The following is a 17,640-nucleotide window of genomic DNA, read 5'->3' as shown; positions in this document are numbered from 1 at the left end:
AAAACGCGCAGAGTCGCAGCTCCTGCGCTTGAGTAAATAAGAACCACGTGACGTCACTCAGCCAATAGGAACAGGTCACACGACGTGCCCAAAGCTGGACTTGCTCCTTCAACCTTTGGATGCTGATTACAGGTGAAATCCAAAGGTTGACACCTGGTTGAACATTTCACTAAGTTGGGTTTTAACACTCCCGGTTGTAACCTGGAGTTTATGTCGGAGGGTAGCGTTGTTTTAGAAAATGTTTGACCCGAATAAAGAGTGGAGCATCTCCTTTGCAGGATGCGGGTTTATGGGAATTTATTACGTCGGGGTCATCAGCTGTATCCTCGAGCGGTTTCCTCGCTTTATTCGAGATGCCTCGAAAATCTACGGAGCCTCTGCAGGGGCCCTGATGGCCGCCGTTATCACTCTGGGAATCCCCCTGGGTGAGTGGGGATTCTCTCCTGTTTATTTATTGATCAAGTAAATAAAATAAAAAATACAATCTCTTAATTAATTAGATAGTTCTGCGCGGATTTTATTCACCAAGATGAACTACTGAGATGAATCTCCTAATGGTGACAAAAATATTTTTCAACTCAATTCATTTTCCAAACTATTACAAACCGTTTATACCTACTTCATGACATCTACCACATTCACTGTAAATGTTTAGAATGCATTTAGAAATCATTACCTGGTTGGAAAGCCAAATGGAGGAATATTTTTGGATTTTAAACTCCTTTTTGCCATATTTATTGTGTTTTGCAGAAGATATTTTAGACTCAAAGGCTTCCTAACTAGCCTAAAGTTCAGTTCATCTCTGTTTAGTTACATTTACTTATGAGGAGCCAATTGACAACATCTTGCAGCTTTTTTTGTAATATAAACAGATCCACAGTCTCCGGTTTTACAAATAAAGCTGTGAAATGTGCAGAAGCTCCTTTTGCAATAATAAGAGCTACAAGTCATTTTGGGGGGAATCTGTCTCTACTATCTCTAATAGTTCATTCAGTGAAGTGTTAGGTTTTTTTGTTTGTTTGTTTTTTTGCCACAGATAGCAGTTTGTATTTATCTTGTAAAGGGTATTTTTTTGCCATGTCTGACCAGCTTTATGAAGTGTAACATACTTAGGATTATTAGATTGAAAGAAGCTAAATATAAAAGCATCCTAAACTTTTCGGATGAAATAATATATCCATCGTCCTTCCACTTTGTGCAACTTAGCTTTCAAATATCACATAAAATATACTAAAATACGCTCCTTCCGCGACAGGCTGCTAGATCCTAAGTGCTGTTGTGAAAAAAATGAAATAAATTCCGAGCACTGTTAGATGAAATCACTCAGTCAGGTTTATTTGTATATTGTGCACAATACAGGGAGCTTATACGACAATCAATAATAAAGAAGCTCCAAATGAAAAGCTTCCCAAGGCAGAGTCAACACATAAGTTTTATACCAGGGATAAGGAATCCAAAACATGGGAGAGACAGTCTGGTTCTGATGCAGCTGCAGGAAAACAATTTCCAACCTTGTGTGTGTGTGTGTGTGTGTGTGTGTGTGTAGCCCAAATAGAATATACAAGAATTTAGGATAAACTTATATATAACTATCAGATATTACCTTATAACACAAAGGAGCTTTATGACAGATAACGTGATAAAGCTCTTTTTCTGTGATGATTATAGTCTGCTCACTTCCCAACAAACTCAATAGATGTTTACATCTCTGTTAGCATTTGCTCAATCTTTCTCAGTTTAAATAGAATTTCTGCTGTTATTTGCAGATCTTAAATTTTGTACCATTTTTAAAATGATCTGTTGTACGTTATTTTTGATAACTTAACAGTATTTTACATTGTGACTTTGTCTTTAATGTACAGTGTGTTACTCATAGTTTTGTTTTTCATATTTATTCTTTTTTTTTTTACTTTTGTGTCATCCTACATGCCTTTGACTCCCTGCCACTTTACAGCTGTTACACCCGAATTTCCCAACCCTGCGATATTTCTCCTGTATTCTAAAGTTTGTGGCTGCTGCGTGACAAATTGCGCAGTGTCTGATTGCTGTACTTTGATGTGTGTGCAGATAAATGCTGCACCGATTTGATGCACATGGCCAAAGAGGCCAGGAAGCACAAACTGGGGCCCCTGCACCCGGCTTACAACCTACTGCAGCTGGTGCAGGAGTCGCTGCTGGAGAAGCTCCCAGAGGACGCTCATCTCCGAGTGTCCGGGAAGCTCAGCTTGTCCCTGACCAGAGTCTCTGACGGGAGGAACCTACTGGTGTCCCAGTTCGACAGCAGAGAGGAACTCATTCAGGTAAACATATGGATGACGCTGGTAGTGTAGGAATAGTTGGTTTTCATGAGTCAGAATTACATTAAAAACGTACCTTAGGCATTTTGACTTGTGATGTAAAGTTTAGGTTAAAAAGTGGGAGACAAAACCACGACTCTTTTTGGGTTAAATTGTGTTTAAGCGACTGAAATCTTGTTTTTTCCAGGCCCTCATATGCAGCTGCTTTGTGCCGCTCTACTGTGGTGTTGTTCCGCCCACTTACCGCGGAGTTGTGAGTGAACTAGCAAACCTCCACCTGCAACACTTGACAAGTCACACTCCTTAAACATAAAGCTACCGCTACATCTTATTAGATTTGATTCATATTACATTATGAATGAATCCTGGAAGCTGGGATCAAATTCGGCCCAAGGCATATGGGAGTTAAGCAGCTGCCTAGGTCCTCCGCACCACCAGGGGGTCCACCAAGAGCAACAAGCTTGCATGATTTTGTATGTCTGTGTATTTAAAATAACATTGGATAGTACACGCTAAACGCTATCACACATGAAAAAACAAATTTTCTATTGTTTTTATAGTTGGTGCACAAATAATTAATCTCTTCCTGCTGTTTTGGCTGCCACTTTGGGGAATATAAGACATCAAACTTGTGAATTTGTTTACTATAAATTTTGTGTTTATCAGCTGATGTTATTTTGCAAATAACTAAAATACAATTTCACACTTAAATACTACAATGCAACTCAAAATCCAAAATGATTTTTTTGCTTACTGCTTATGAACAATAAAAATCAGTAGCTATAATAACACTGGTGTGATGTAAGCTAATTACAAATGATGCTAATGATAGTAGGTATGCTACACACATAGAGTAGCTTAGTATTTTCAGGTATGAGGGGGCCCAAAAAATGAAAAGCTGCCCGGGGCCCCAAAAATTCCTGGGCCGCCCCCGTCTCGGATAGATGATTCAACTTGTGCATCTAATTCTAACTTTAAAAGATCAATAACATTTTTTGCCGTATAAACATTCCACCCTGAAAAACACCAAGTGCAGAAATGTTGTCAAATGAACCAAATTGATTCTATTAATGTCAGTGATGCAGACTTTTATTGCAACAGATACAGCAGCCGCATTAAGTTCACTTACTGGGTGAGTTTTCATTCCTCTCAGTATTATGTGGATGGTGCCGTCAGTGAGAACCTGCCCCGCTGTCAGCTGGGAAGGACAATCACAATCTCTCCGTATGCTGGCGAGAGTGACCTCTGCCCCCGAGCGAGCACGCTCACCTTCCACGAGGTGCGCTTCAACAACGTCAGCATCCAGGTCAACTCGGAGAACCTGTACAGGGTCACCAGCACTTTCTTCCCCCCAGAGGCTGAGGTGACATACAGCTGCTCCTTTCCCAGTAGACTGTACTTTGACTGACATTTAAACAGAACAGAATACACCGTGTTCCAAATTATTATGCAAATTGGATTTAAGTGTCATAAAAATAAATTTTTTTGTTGTGCTATTAAATTTATAGATGATATTGTGTGTCAGGGCTCTTTGAATCACTATAATTAATTTCAGAGAGCTGGTTGATTAGTTTGTCTGGTGAGCTCAATGAAAGGAAATCTACTTAAGAAGGATGTTCCACATTATTAAGCAGGCCACAGGTTTCAAGTAATATGGGAAAGAGAAAGGATCTCTGCTGACGAAAATCATCAGATAGTTTAGTGCCATATGACAAGGTATGAAAACATTAGATATTTAACAAAAACTGAAGCGTTATCGTACTGTGAAGAGATTTGTGGCTGATTCAGAACAAAGATGGGTTTGTACAGAAAAAGGCAGAATGAGGAAGGTTTCTGTTAGACAAATTCATCAGATTAAGAGAGCAGCTGTTAAAATGCCCTAACAAAGCAGCAAACGGTTATTTGAAGTTGCTGGAGCCTCTGGAACCTCAAAGTGGAGGATCCTCCAGAGGCTTTCGGTGCATGAACCTACTATTCAGCCACCGCTAACCAGAGCTCACAAGCAGAAACGGTGGCAGTGGGTCCAGCCGTACATGAAGATTAATTTTCAAAGAGACTTGTTCACTGATGACTGCTGTGCAACCCTGGATGGTCCAGATGGACGCAGTAGTGGGTTGGTGGTGGATGGCCACCATGTCCCAACACGGCTGTGACGTCAGCAAGGAGGTGGTGGAGTCATGCTTTGGGCTGAAATCATGGGGAGAGAATCATTGGTTGACTCCTTCAGAGTCCCTGAAGGTGTGAAAATGACCTCAGCATCATTATGTTATCGTTATGTTACTCCTGCAGAGTAACATAATTAAATAGCATTTAAGCTAACATTAGTTTCCTCACTAATTTTGACTCAAAACCTAAAGTTGACTTATTGAATGGAAGCCAGCCAATATAATGATGACATTTAAGGTAGCATTAGCTTTTTAGCTAATTTTCACTTTAGAGTTAATTTACTAAATTGATTGATTTACTGTTAGCTATAATGCTAATATAAGCTAACATAATGATAGCATATACACTAACATTAGCTGTTTAGCTAATTTTCACTTACTAAAATTGATTTGCTGAATGGATTGATTTATTGTTAGCCATAATGCTAATGTAAGCTAACATAATAATGATAGCATATATGCTAATATGAGCTGTTTAGCTAATTTTCACTTACTAAAATTGATTTGCTGAATGGATTGATTTATTGTTAGGCATAATGCTAATATAAGCTAACATAATAATGATGGTATTTTGCTAACATTAGCTAAGGACTGTCAAGTCTGTGGATGCTTTTGTGTATCTATTAAACTTAAAGGTTTTTTAGTAATTTTTTTTAGCAAATATTATAAATTTGTATGTCTAATGTAGTCACTTTTTTGTAATATCACATAAAAAAGAGGTGCTGATGCTTTCTGGACTCACTGTATAAAGAACGTGTAACATCCTGTATTTCATAGAATAGAAGTGATCCAATCCAAATCTGTTCCAATTGCTCTTCCAACTTGCAGGCAATGGCTGAAATCTGCCAGAACGGCTACATGGACGCACTTCGCTTCCTGCAAGAAAACAGTGAGTACCTGTTTCTCGTTTTCTTGCAAAAATAATCATCTGCACAGAAGAGGAATGTTTAACTCCTCATTTGGTAGAGCGTAAACTGGAGTTCAGTTTGTGAACATTTCGTTTTCTCAGACCTGATCAGCAGCGAGTCTCCCCTGAGGAGTTTGCAGGCCATTGCAACAGAGCGTGTCTGCTGCGACCAGGTGAAGGACTCACCCGGAGGTGAAAAGTCAGTTGAGAGAGATCACCTGTGGCTCGATCCGAAACTCATACAGAACCTGCCAGCTGAACTTCAGAGCGGTAAAGGCTGCTGGAACCTTCACTTCTTTACACCGTGTTCCAAATTATTATGCAAATTGGATTAAAGTCTCATAAAGATTACATTTTTTGTTGTGCTATTAAATTTATAGATGGTATTGTGTGCCAGGGCTCATTGAATCACTATAATTAATTTCAGAGAGCTGGTTGATTAGTTTGTCTGGTGAGCTCAATTAAAGGAAATCTACTTAAGAAGGATGTTCCACTTTATTAAGCAGGCCACAGGTTTCAAGCAATATGGGAAAGAGAAAGGATCATCTTCATGCATGACAATGCACCATCTCATGCTGCAAGGAATTACCACTGTGTCATTGGCTGCTATGGGCATAAAAGGGGAGAAACTCATGGTGTGGTCACCATCCTCCTCTGACCTCTGACCTCAACCCTATTGAGAACCTTTGGAGTTTCCTCAAGCAGAAGATCTGAGGGTTTAATGCAGTTCATATCAAACCAGCAGCTCTGGGAAGATTTTCTGACAACCTGCAAAGAAATTCAAGCAGAAACTTTCCACAAACTCACAAGTTCAATGGATGCAAGAATTGTGCTGTGATATCAAAGAAGGGATTTATGTTAACATGGAACTCTGTCTGTTAACATGTTTTTGATTGAAATAACTTTGATTTTAGTACATGTGACCACTTAATGCTGCACATTCAAAGAATGACCATTTGCAGTTCTTTATAATCCATAAAATGTTTAGAAAATCTGCTGTGCATAATAATTTTGTGCATTTTGAGTTTTTTTATTTTTGAAAAAAAATACTGTCCTCATGGGGAGCTTTGTTCAGTAAAATCTGATTTATACTGTAATAGTTCATGACTTGAAAATTATACGGACCATCATTTGCATTGACCATTTAAGAAAATCTGAGAAAATATCACTTGCATAATAATTTGGAACACGGCGTAATACATATGAAATCTATTTGATTTGAAAGGGCAAAAGAAATCAAACATTTAAATCTGACCCAGTCATCTGTGTTTCTTTGCATTTGTGTCAGTTTTATGTAAAGCCTGCAGGGAGACGCACACTGCTGGGGGCTTGTTGACTCACATGACTGAGTACCTGCCCAAGAAGGTGACATCTTATCTGCCCTTTGACTCCGCCCGCTCTGTGGCTCAGAGGTACTACCCTACAGTCAATCCGTCACCCTGCAACTTTCAACTCAACTACTATATATATACTGTATATATATTCCTTTATTTAATCAGGTAAACCCCATTGAGATCTAGATCTCATTTTCAAGAGGGACCTGAGCAAAAAATTTGCAATACATAACAACCTGGTTACAAGATAAAAACATATGTACAGTATATATACAGTACAGACCAAAAGTTTGGACACAACTGTGTGTCCAAACTTTTGGTCTGTACTCTATATTGTCTTTGTGCCATAGGAATATAGAGTATGCTTACATATATGTTTTGCAGGATGTCTTCCTCCTTTCTCTCTGCATCCATTTCTTGCCCGGTAAATAATGTCAAGAGTCTCGAACTGGAAAAAAAAGCTTTTAAAAAATTTAAAAAACAATGTCAAGAAAACTTAAAGAAAGTGAATCTTTTTGCATTTTCTTACCCAATAGATGTTCATTTCAGGTAATATGAAGGTGGTTGCATGCTTTGTTTTCTTGAATGTTTTAAAGTAGCATTCTGTGAAGAATGATCTCTCTACCCAACAAACTGGGTCACGATCTTGACATTTTTTAAATGAATTAATTTATATTCATACATTTTCGAATGTATGAATATAAATTTATGATCTGTGTTTGACGTTAATGCTACGATTGAAGACGATGACTCTGTATGCCTTTTTATAACCTAAACATGATTCTCTGTAGGAGCCAGAGGCGTGGTGTACATTTCTCAGGAGGGGGCCACGGCCCCTCACAGCCCCTGCTTGGGGTTATTCTGGGGTTGATCCAATTGCTTAAACTCAACAGCCTTTTGTCCCTACAAAATACACCCACCTCTGAGGATAACAAAAAATAGCCCAGCAGTTTGTTGGTTCCATAGATTTCCGTAGATTTAAACAAATATTGACTTTTATTCTAGCAGAAGATTAGAGACTCTGCCTTTCATCTATATATCTGAATAACTCCCTGACATGTTGGCTGCTTCTTCCAGAGTGAGGGGCTGGATTCCCGATGTCCCGAGGGACATGGGGTGGCTCTTCGGCATGGATGCGAGCAAACAAACTTTGAAGGAAAAGTTGGAATATAAAACCAGGTAGGCAGAGCAATGAATGAAGTCACTTCCACCTTCAGTTGTTCATAAGTAGTCAGGCTCTTAACTGTGTTTCAAAGAACAGATAAGATATATTACTCCCATGAATAAAACCTTGACCTTCTCGTGGCGCTGTCTGATATTTCATAAATGAAACATTTTTGCACTGGAAAGTTACATCTAAATGACCTCACGTTACCTTTGTAAAGCCAAACTATAGCTAGGTAAATCATTAAGAGTTTCTGGATGTGCTTTTTTTCCCCTCTTTTCGCCTCAGGCCACCACGACTGCGCAGGTCCTCAAGCCTTCCGTCCGACCTGCACTTGTGGGACAAAGAAGAAGTGAATCTTTTCCCAGAGGGTCCAGGAGGCGTGGACGGCGTAAAATCCCCTCCAGCTGAGGGGAGAGGCTGGGGCTTAGGCAGAGCGCTGCGCCTGCTCCGAAATTTGGGATCGGAGCAAACGTCAGACCCCAAATAACCTGAAGATGCAGAGTTTTGTCTCTGCAGCGTACTTACTGTCTTTTTTTAAATTATTTTGCACTAAGTGGTAACCCTGACTTTATGATTTATGATGATTCTGTCAAAAAAAAAAAGAAACTTAAGGTTTTCTTTATATAACTTTTATAAAAATATGTTTTGTTGAAACTATGTTGTGACAACTCGGTATGAGACAGTTTGAAAAAAAAATCTAACTCCTCGCTCTATCTAGACACAACCAATCAGAGCCTGGAGGCGGGTCTTAGTGCTGTCAATCACCCCCAGAGTGAATAACATTATAAGACTAGAAAATTTCTGAAGAAATTTAGCTGGGGCCTGCCAAGGCGTGCCCGTCGGTTTGGGCCCGGCGTTGTCACGCTACAAATTAGCATCGATGCTAAAGAATGCTGCAATGTAATCAATAGCATGTGGAGAATCACAAGAACGTTAAGTAAGGTGGACGTGCACCATTCAGTATGATTTAAAATTTTGTCAAGGCTTTTATTTTGGAAGTTTTGTTAAACTTCATTTCAAAGGGCCAAACTAATCCCATGTGTAATAGTCGTTGGGTTAAAATAGTTATATAATGCTCAAAACACAAGTAGTTGATGTAAAAATATTAAAGGCTTTTATTTTGAAATGTTTGTTAAGCTTCATTTCAAAGCGCCAAACTAATCCCATGTTTATCAGTGCTTTGGATAAAAAAATCACATAATGCCCAAAAGAGCAAATACCTGATGTAAAATTGTCAAGGCTTTTAATTTGAAATTTTCAGTATGCTTCATTTCAAAGGGCCAAACTAATACCATGTGTAACAGTGCTTTGGATGAAAAAGTCAAATAAAGCCAAAAAGAGCAATTACATGATGTAAAAATATTCAAGGCTTTTATTTTGGAATTTTTGTTAAACTTCATTTCAAAGGGCCAACCTAATCCCATGAATAACAGTCATTGGATAAAATCAGTTATGTAATGCTCAAAACACAAGTAGTTGATGTAAAAATATTAAAGGCTTTTATTTTGGAATTGTTGTTAAACTTCATTTCAAAGGGCCAAACTAATCCCATGTGTAATAGTCATTGGGTTAAATCAGTTATATAATGCTGAAAACGCAAGTAGTTGATGTAAAAATATTAAAGGCTTTTATTTTGGAATTGTTGTTAAGCTTCATTTCAAAGGTCCAAACTAATCCCATGTATAACAGTCATTGGGTTAAATCAGTTATATAATGCTCAACAGAGCAATTACCTGATGTAAAAATATTCAAGGCTTTTATTTTGAAATTATTATTATGCTCCATTTTAAAGTTCCGAACTAATCCCATGTGTAACAGTGCTTTGGATGAAAAAGTCAAATAAAGCCAAAAAGAGCAATTACATGATGTAAAAATATTCAAGGCTTTTATTTTGAAATTTTCAGTATGCTTCATTTCAAAGGGCCAAACTAATACCATGTGTAAAAGTGCTTTGGATGAAAAAGTCATATAAAGCCAAAAAGAGCAATTACATCATGTAAAAATATTCAAGGCTTTTATTTTGAAATTTTCATTATGCTTAATTTTAAAGTTCCAAACTAATTCCATGTGTAACAGTTACTGAGTTAAATCAGTTATATACAGCCCATAGCAGCAAGTAGTTCTAAAGGCCAGTTCAGTCCTGCTCTGTTTCAACTGAGGGTTCCACTATAGATAGAACTACAGTGATGCGTATTTGTAGTCCTAATCAGCAGCCAATAGCCTCTTGAGTTCCGTTGCTATGGTAAATAATTTTCTCACCAAAGTGTGAACTGTTAGTGACAGAGGCTGGGGCAGAGAATACTCTATTTGAGCCAGCCAGTTTTACTGAAAAAAAGCATTGGGAACAAATCCTTTCCGTTAAGGAACCGTAATACATATTCAAAAAGCGTTTGAAGCGTATGAGAGGGCTATGTGTCTTCTGCGATAGTCCCGAGATTCATATCTGTACCTCCCTCACAGCAATAACAGTGATGAGAGAAAGAAATGTTGTGCACAGATCTGAAATTCTAGTCAAATACATGGGAGACAGCCTGAGATAGCCTGAGAAAATCCTGTCGCATGACTTTGCTCTGAAGCACCGTGACAGAAAACCGTACGGTCTAGATAAATTTCGAAAACATTTTACCGGAGCAGACATGCGTATCAATGTCAGGACCGATTTTGATACCAATCGTGCGATATTTGTGGGCGTGATGGCGATTTCAAAATTATTTTGGGGTGAAAAATTGTCTTCATTTCTCACTCTAGCAGAGGGGCACTCAGGAAGATTCACACTCTAATTTTAGGAAAAATGAGAAACTTTGGGTCGCTTAGAGACAAATTGTGGACAAACCGTAACTGGTATCGACGAGCCGTCTTCACTTTCGAAGAGATCACAGACGTATCTACAAAATGAAATTTGAATGGCATTTCTACGTGAATTCGTGACGACACAGAGAATCCTCAAAAATAGGGTATTTGTAGGATTTTTCCCATTGACTTATAATGGGGTTTTTTTCGTAGTTTTTTGCGAATTATGTCGCCACGTTAACCCCGAATCCCACCAAAAGTAACAGCTCCAATGGCGTGAATTTTCTGCACGTTTTGATACCTCATTTGTAGGTGTGCACCCAGCGGTATGAGCCGCATTAACGGTTACGGAAGAAAAATAAATAATACCTAGAAAATTCCTGAAGAAATTTAACCGGGGCCTGCCAAAGTGTGCCTGTCGGTTTGGACCCAGTGTTCGGATGCTAAAAATTAGCATCAATGCTAAGATTAGCTACTGCGCAAGACAGTGACCTGACCTGAGAGAAAAAGATAATGCAAGGTAATATTATTGCATCACCTATGGCGGTGCACTAGTGGAGGGCAGTGAAGTGCTAATGTTTGTGCTAATGTTAATGTACTGCCTTGCTATGAAAGGCAGCGCACTAACCTAAGAGAGAAAGATAATACAGGCTAAAATTATTGCACCGCCTACGGCCGTGCACTAACCAGAGGGGAGTATTAAGGCTTTTATTTTGAAATTTTAAGTATACTTCATTTTAAATGTCCAAACTAATCCCATGAGTAACAGTGATTGGGTTAAATCGTTTCTATAATGCCCAAAAGAGCAATTACCTGATGTAAAAATTGTCAATGCTTTTATTTTGAAATGTTTAATAAGCTTCATTTTAAATGGCCACACTAATCCCATGTGTAACAATGGTTGGGTAAAATCAATTATAAAATGCCCAAAACACAAGTAGTTCTAAAGGCCAGCTCAGTCCTCCTCTGTAGTAACTGACAGTTCCGCCATGTTGTAGTCCTAACCTTGAGTCATTGTAGTTCTAAAGAGCAGCTCAGCTGTCGCGTGATGAAGCAGACAGGAAGAGACAGAATTCCAGTAGTTTGAAGTAGTTTGTTTTTCTGAAAGATCTGAGAGGAATATTCAGGCTTTTATTTTGAAATGTTCAGTAAGCTTCATTTTAAATGTCCAAACTAATCCCATGAGTAACAGCGATTGGGTGAAATCAGTTATATAATGCCCGAAAGAGCAATTACCTGATGTAAAAACTGTCAAGGCTTTTATTTTGACATTTTTATTAAGATTAATTTAAAATGGCCACACTAATCCCATGTGTAACAATGGTTGGGTAAAATCAGCTATAAAATGCCCAAAACACAAGTAGTTCTAAAGGCAGACTCAGTCCTCCTCTGTAGTAACTGACAGTTCTGCCATGTCGTAGTTCTAACCTGCATGTTCTGCCATAGTTAGAACTACAGTGATGCGTTTTTGTAGTCCTAATCAGCTGCTCTGCCCTGTCCTGTTCTTTGTTCTGTTGCTATGGTAATGAAGCTTGTCTGTCAGACACTCAGGGCTGACAGAATTCTATTTCTTTGAGTCAGCCAGTTTGACAGAAAAAAGCAGTCCTAACAACTCCTTCCCGTTCGGGAACCGTGATACGTACTTGAAAACCGTTTGAAGCATCTGAGAGGGCTATTTGTCGTCTCCAATAGTACCACGATTCATATTCTCTACCTCACTCACAGTAATAACAGCGATGAGAGAAAGATGGTGTGTGCTGAGCTCAGAAATTTTTCAGAAATGCATTGAAGTCAATCTGTGACTATCCTCAGAGGGATATTGAGGCTTTTATCTTGAAATTTTCAGTAAGCTTCATATAGAATTGTTGTTTAGGTTAAATGAGTTATTTACTGGCAAAACAGCCAGTAGTTCTAAATGGCAGCTCAGTCCTCTGTTTTAATTCAGTGTTAGTTAGAACTACAGATATGGCGTATTTGTAGTCCTATCTATTAGCATTAGGTTAAAGGCTAAAGCTAATAGATAGGCACTATCTGCGCAAGCCAGTGCCTTAACCTGAAATAACAAGATAATGCAGGCTAATATTAGGCCCCAATAAAGAGACGTTTTATTAGGTGTGGAACAATAGGTGCCTGCCATGCAAGACATTCTTGTTTTAACCTTCTTGTTTTCAAGAAGGTTAGGGATACAAATTTTCTAACCTTGAAAAGTTGAAGATTTTAGAAATTTGGAATGAAGATGATGTCATGGAAAAGAGAACTTCCAACTACAAACACTTGTTTGGATTCTTGTTGGAAAGAAAGAAAATGGTTAAAATACTAGTGGAAACCTTTTTTTTTTTTTAAAATAGTACTTAACAGTTGATTTCTTTTTACATAAAATCATGGTAAGTCTGGCTATTTTTAGACCAGGGGTCACCAACCTTTTTGAGACTGGGAGCTACTTCACAGGTTCAGAGTAACACGAAGGGCTACTTGTTTGATACAGACATAAATTTTCTTTACAACAAAAATTCATTTAAGTAAATATGATTACATGCTGCCTGATCATATTAATGTTAGGGACTATGCACAATAGTTATCAGTAAGGACAGCTATGGTTAATTGCTATATTGTGGTCAGACGTTCTTAGTTCAGAGTTTTAAGTTGGTGAGGTGGGGAACGCCGAAGCCTAAATCTTATAGGTCAGTTTTCTTTTTCTGTGAGTTAAAAATGATGACTGGAGTTTGAACCACTCATCATTTGAACCTCAGGTTCTGCCTGAGCTTTTTACAGTGCGCGGTTCTGGCGGGTTGTCGGTTTATTAGCTTTTTTGTGATTTTGTGAACTGAACAGCTGACGGGTCACCTGCGGGCTGACACAAGCAGATGTCGAAAAAAAATGTCTGACAGATTGGAAGGTACAAAACTATCACTGCACCCGACCTGCAGGAGCACAACCACCTCTCCAATGCGCAAACATCGGCACAAAACTAAACCACTAAAGCAGCGCACCCTTTTATTTCTTTTTTCTGTTTTTTTACACAAACGATGCTAAATAATAAAGACATTGAAGCGAAGCAGTGAGATCCACGGAAAGAGGAGGATTGGCGAAATCTTATAACTACGGGAGGTTCAAACTCCACTCATCATTTTTAGCTCACAGAAAAAGCAAACTGACCAATAAGATTTAGGCTTTGGGTGCCCTTTGACCCCCACAGACTCACACTGATGCGCGCTACATACAAGATGTTTTGGCACAAAAGAACTTTTTCTTCTCCATAATTTTGTTATTAGTAAACAGGGTTGGATAATAGAAATACAATAACTTTTCTTTTTTTAATTTAAAGGAAAATCTCTCAGTGCGTCCAGCTGTACAGCTGCTGCTGCAACAATCCAAACTCTCAGTCACTTGTGGGCAATTTAGAATCACACAGAAAAGCTCCAAAAGGGAATCAAACTCAAAACTCTGAACTAAGAACTTCTGATCATATAATAGCAATTAACCATAGCTACCATGGTAAATTATTACTGATAACTACTGTCAGTAGTCCCTAACATTAACATGATCAGGCAGCATGTAATCATATATATATATATATATATATATATATATATATATATATATATATATATATATAGCCAAGACAATTTATGTCTGTATCAGACAAGTAGCCCTTCGTGTTACTCTGGACCCGTGAAGTAGCTCCCAGTCTCTAAAAGGTTGGTGACCCCTGATCTAAGGAATCTGGGTGAATGAGAAAGACAACGGTATACTTTAAACTTCTACTTTAATAATTCTGTCTTTTCCACTTTTCCTTCTCTAATGTCTCCTCCCACTTAGTTAATTAAGAAAACAGAGAAATAAATATATGGTAAACTGCTCTAATATTCCCTAAGTAAACATGCTCTGATCTGCATCCAGAAGAGCTTAGAAAGTTCTCAATTAACTATTGTTCTATTGTCTTTTCTGCAAAGAAAATATCATAAAGCATAACTTATTTTAAATACTTCATGTTAATAGCTGCACATTTAATATGCACGTCTTAAAAGTCTTAACTGTGACATTTGTAAAGCATTTCTTGAGGAAACAATGATAGTTCCCCTCTCTGCTGTCGCTATCCCCAAACATCCTGGTACCAGCAACCCCCCAAGCTCCCCTCTCTGCTGTCGCTATCCCCAAACATCCTGGTACCAGCAACCCCCCAAGCTCCCCTCTCTGCTGTCGCTATCCCCAAACATCCTGGTACCAGCAACCCCCCAAGCTCCCCTCTCTGCTGTCGCTATCCCCAAACATCCTGGTACCAGCAACCCCCCAAGCTCCCCTCTCTGCTGTCGCTATCCCCAAACATCCTGGTACCAGCAACCCCCCAAGCTCCCCTCTCTGCTGTCGCTATCCCCAAACATCCTGGTACCAGCAACCCCCCAAGCTCCCCTCTCTGCTGTCGCTATCCCCAAACATCCTGGTACCAGCAACCCCCCAAGCTCCCCTCTCTGCTGGCGCTATCCCCAAACATCCTGGTACCAGCAACCCCCCAAGCTCCCCTCTCTGCTGGCGCTATCCTCAAACATCCTGGTACCAGCTACCCCCCAAGTTCTCCTCTCTGCTGTCGCTAACCCCACAGCGTTATGGTACCAGCTGTCGTTACGCAATAGTCAGCCCCGCCCTCAACCTCACAACATCCAAGGAGTGACTACTGACCAGCTCTCCGTCCAACGGGTCCAAAAAATCTCTAAGCCTTCGAGTATTACCCTGAAGCAAGTCTAGTAGAGATGATCTATCTAAGCTGGTGTCGAAGGAGACTCAACTAGCCTTTAACTACCTACAGTCCAAGAGTTATGGCCTTTTCCAGTTAAGAAGCAATCAGCTGAGTAGCCCTCACACCTGCACAACCTCAATAACCACTCCTATTAACGGTAGCGCCCCCTCTAAGTACAACGTGCGCTTGTTACAGACTAGTCAAAATCCTCTTTGAAATAGAAGCAAAGCAGACCTGGCTGTTGTCCTTCGAACACTTCAGATCTTCATCACTCAGTCACCTTTGTCTTTTCTCCAAGTCTGTTGCTGCAACTTTGAGATCCTAGGGTTGAGGCAGAGTAAGGCAGCCAAATCAGGAACCAGTGCTGAGGGTCAAGGGGTCTTGTCCCTTCTGGCGGTGCGAAGTCTCAACTTCCCCATGGCTCCAGGGTGCCAGACCTCTCTTCTTGGTCCCCTTGGCCTTATATACCCTTTCAACCCATGCCTCTATAAGGCGTACGTGACCTCTCGAGCATGCAACTACCTTATCGGAAAGTCCCAGCCATTCCCACATATACCCTGCTTCCCTCCCTTACTTTCCTCGTGACCATCTTAGTTTCAGATCCTTAATTGGGACACAGCTCTGGGGCAAGTCCAGACATGTTCGGACTTGCCTTTTTCCCTTGCCTCTGTATCTAACACATTGTTTGATTATTACTTCAATTACAGTTTTATATATGGTGTATGATCATCATAAGTAAATTCAAAATATCTTGTCCCATAATCATCAAAAAATCAAAATGCAAGATTCACTTGCTCAGGCCTTCATGATCTGTTGTCTGCATTAGTCTGGAATGATCCCACCTCCTCATACCAGTTTTCACAACACAGTGACCCCCCAATACTTACGTCCAGTTACCTGAAATTTTTTTCAGTTATTAAAAAATCCAGGGTGGCACCCAGTACCTCAGCGTTCCCGAATTATACATGTCAACAAAAACACGCCCAACTCTCCGGAATATATTCGGTTTTGGTGTTTCTTCCTCCTGTGTTTGATCAATTTGTGGCTCAATCTTGGTTTTTTCCACCCTGGATTCCATTCTGTCTATCTTGATTTTTAAAGCCACGATCTCCTTATTTAATTCCTCGTTCTCCCTAGTAAGGCACAGCAGTTTTTCTGACTTTTCTTTTAAAGATTTTTCCGCGTCATTTTTTGCCATGGCCCGCTTCCGTTCTAGTTTAATTGTTAATTGTTGCATGTTGCAATAATCATTTTGCATTCTTTCAATTGTTGTTCTCGCTTCCTCCAATTCCAAATTAACTTTAATCATTTGTTTTTTATAATACCCATTCGAACTTATGAGTTTGCTATTCTCTACATGCCAATTTGTTGAGTCATCGGTCCTGTTCAGTCTCTCTAGTTTCCTCTTCAGACTCTCCACTGTTTTCTGAAGCTGCTCATTTTCACTGTTCAGCGTCATCTGGTTCTTCTGGAGAATCTCTAACTTTTGTAACGTGAAATCTTTCTCCGCCATTGTTTCTTTCTCGTTCGAACCTTAAACTGCAAATGAATTTCTCTGTGGAATCTGGGAATACAAAGACAGTCACCAGTGATGTCACAAACAGGATGTGTGACATCACAGTTCAACATCATAGCCACAAGAAGTCTGTTGGGTGTGGGGGGGAAGGGGGGATGTTTTTAAAAAAAAAACTTTATTAACACTGTATAACGACAGAGAGAAACATTTGTTCTGCCTCAAGAAAAAACAAATACAGACTAGAAAATTTCTGAAGAAATTTAACCGGGGCCTGCCAAAGCGTGCCCGTCGGTTTGGGCCCGGCGTTGTCATGCTAGAAATTAGCATCAATGCTAAAGAACGCTGCAATGTAATCAGTAGCATGTGGAGAATCACAAGAACGTTAAGTAAGGTGGCCGTGCACCATTCAGTATGATTTAAAATTTTTGTCAAGGCTTTTATTTTGAAATTTTTGTAAAACTTCATTTCAAAGGGCCAAACTAAATCCATGTATAACAGTCATTGGATAAAATCAGTTATATAATGCTGAAAAGAGCAATAATCTCATGTAAAAATTGTCAAGGCTTTTATTTTGAAATTATTATTATGCTTCATTTCAAAGGTCCAAACTAATCCCATGTATAACAGTCATTGTGTTAAATCAATTATAATGCTCAACAGAGCAATTACCTGATTTAAAAATATTCAAGGCTTTTATTTTGAAATTATTATTATGCTTCATTTCAAAG

General features: G+C 39.2%; 1 protein-coding gene and 1 long non-coding RNA gene across 2 annotated transcripts; one reads left to right on the top strand and one right to left on the bottom strand.

Moving 5' to 3' along the window:
- Window positions 1-156: 156 nt before the first annotated feature.
- On the top strand, window positions 157-8,634 carry LOC116730988 (patatin-like phospholipase domain-containing protein 2). The gene is made up of 9 exons (XM_032580565.1): window positions 157-425; window positions 2,068-2,300; window positions 2,485-2,550; window positions 3,451-3,660; window positions 5,291-5,351; window positions 5,472-5,639; window positions 6,658-6,781; window positions 7,781-7,882; window positions 8,157-8,634. The coding sequence occupies exons 1-9, from the start codon at window positions 239-241 to the stop codon at window positions 8,356-8,358; spliced, it is 1,353 nt and encodes a 450-aa protein (XP_032436456.1). The 5' UTR covers window positions 157-238; the 3' UTR covers window positions 8,359-8,634.
- On the bottom strand, window positions 6,422-16,232 carry LOC116731071 (uncharacterized). Its single transcript, XR_004341530.1, has 3 exons — window positions 15,631-16,232; window positions 13,598-13,602; window positions 6,422-6,434 (listed from the first exon to the last, which is right to left on the bottom strand). It is a non-coding gene; the product is annotated as an uncharacterized LOC116731071 (long non-coding RNA).
- Between the last annotated feature and the right edge of the window lie 1,408 nt (window positions 16,233-17,640).

Source organism: Xiphophorus hellerii, chromosome 13 (genome assembly GCF_003331165.1).
Source record: "Xiphophorus hellerii strain 12219 chromosome 13, Xiphophorus_hellerii-4.1, whole genome shotgun sequence".
NCBI classification, from domain to species: domain Eukaryota; kingdom Metazoa; phylum Chordata; class Actinopteri; order Cyprinodontiformes; family Poeciliidae; genus Xiphophorus; species Xiphophorus hellerii.
Note: the sequence above shows the minus strand (reverse complement) of the source record. Positions and strands in the feature narration are given on the sequence as shown.

Bases quoted from the DNA above. Each gene is read 5' to 3' on its own strand.
- LOC116730988 (XM_032580565.1), top strand. From the start codon at position 239: ATGTTTGACCCGAATAAAGAGTGGAGCATCTCCTTTGCAGGATGCGGG. The intron at 426-2,067 runs GTGAGTGGGGAT...ATGTGTGTGCAG, and splicing joins CACTCTGGGAATCCCCCTGG to ATAAATGCTGCACCGATTTG. The intron at 5,352-5,471 runs GTGAGTACCTGT...TCGTTTTCTCAG, and splicing joins TCGCTTCCTGCAAGAAAACA to ACCTGATCAGCAGCGAGTCT.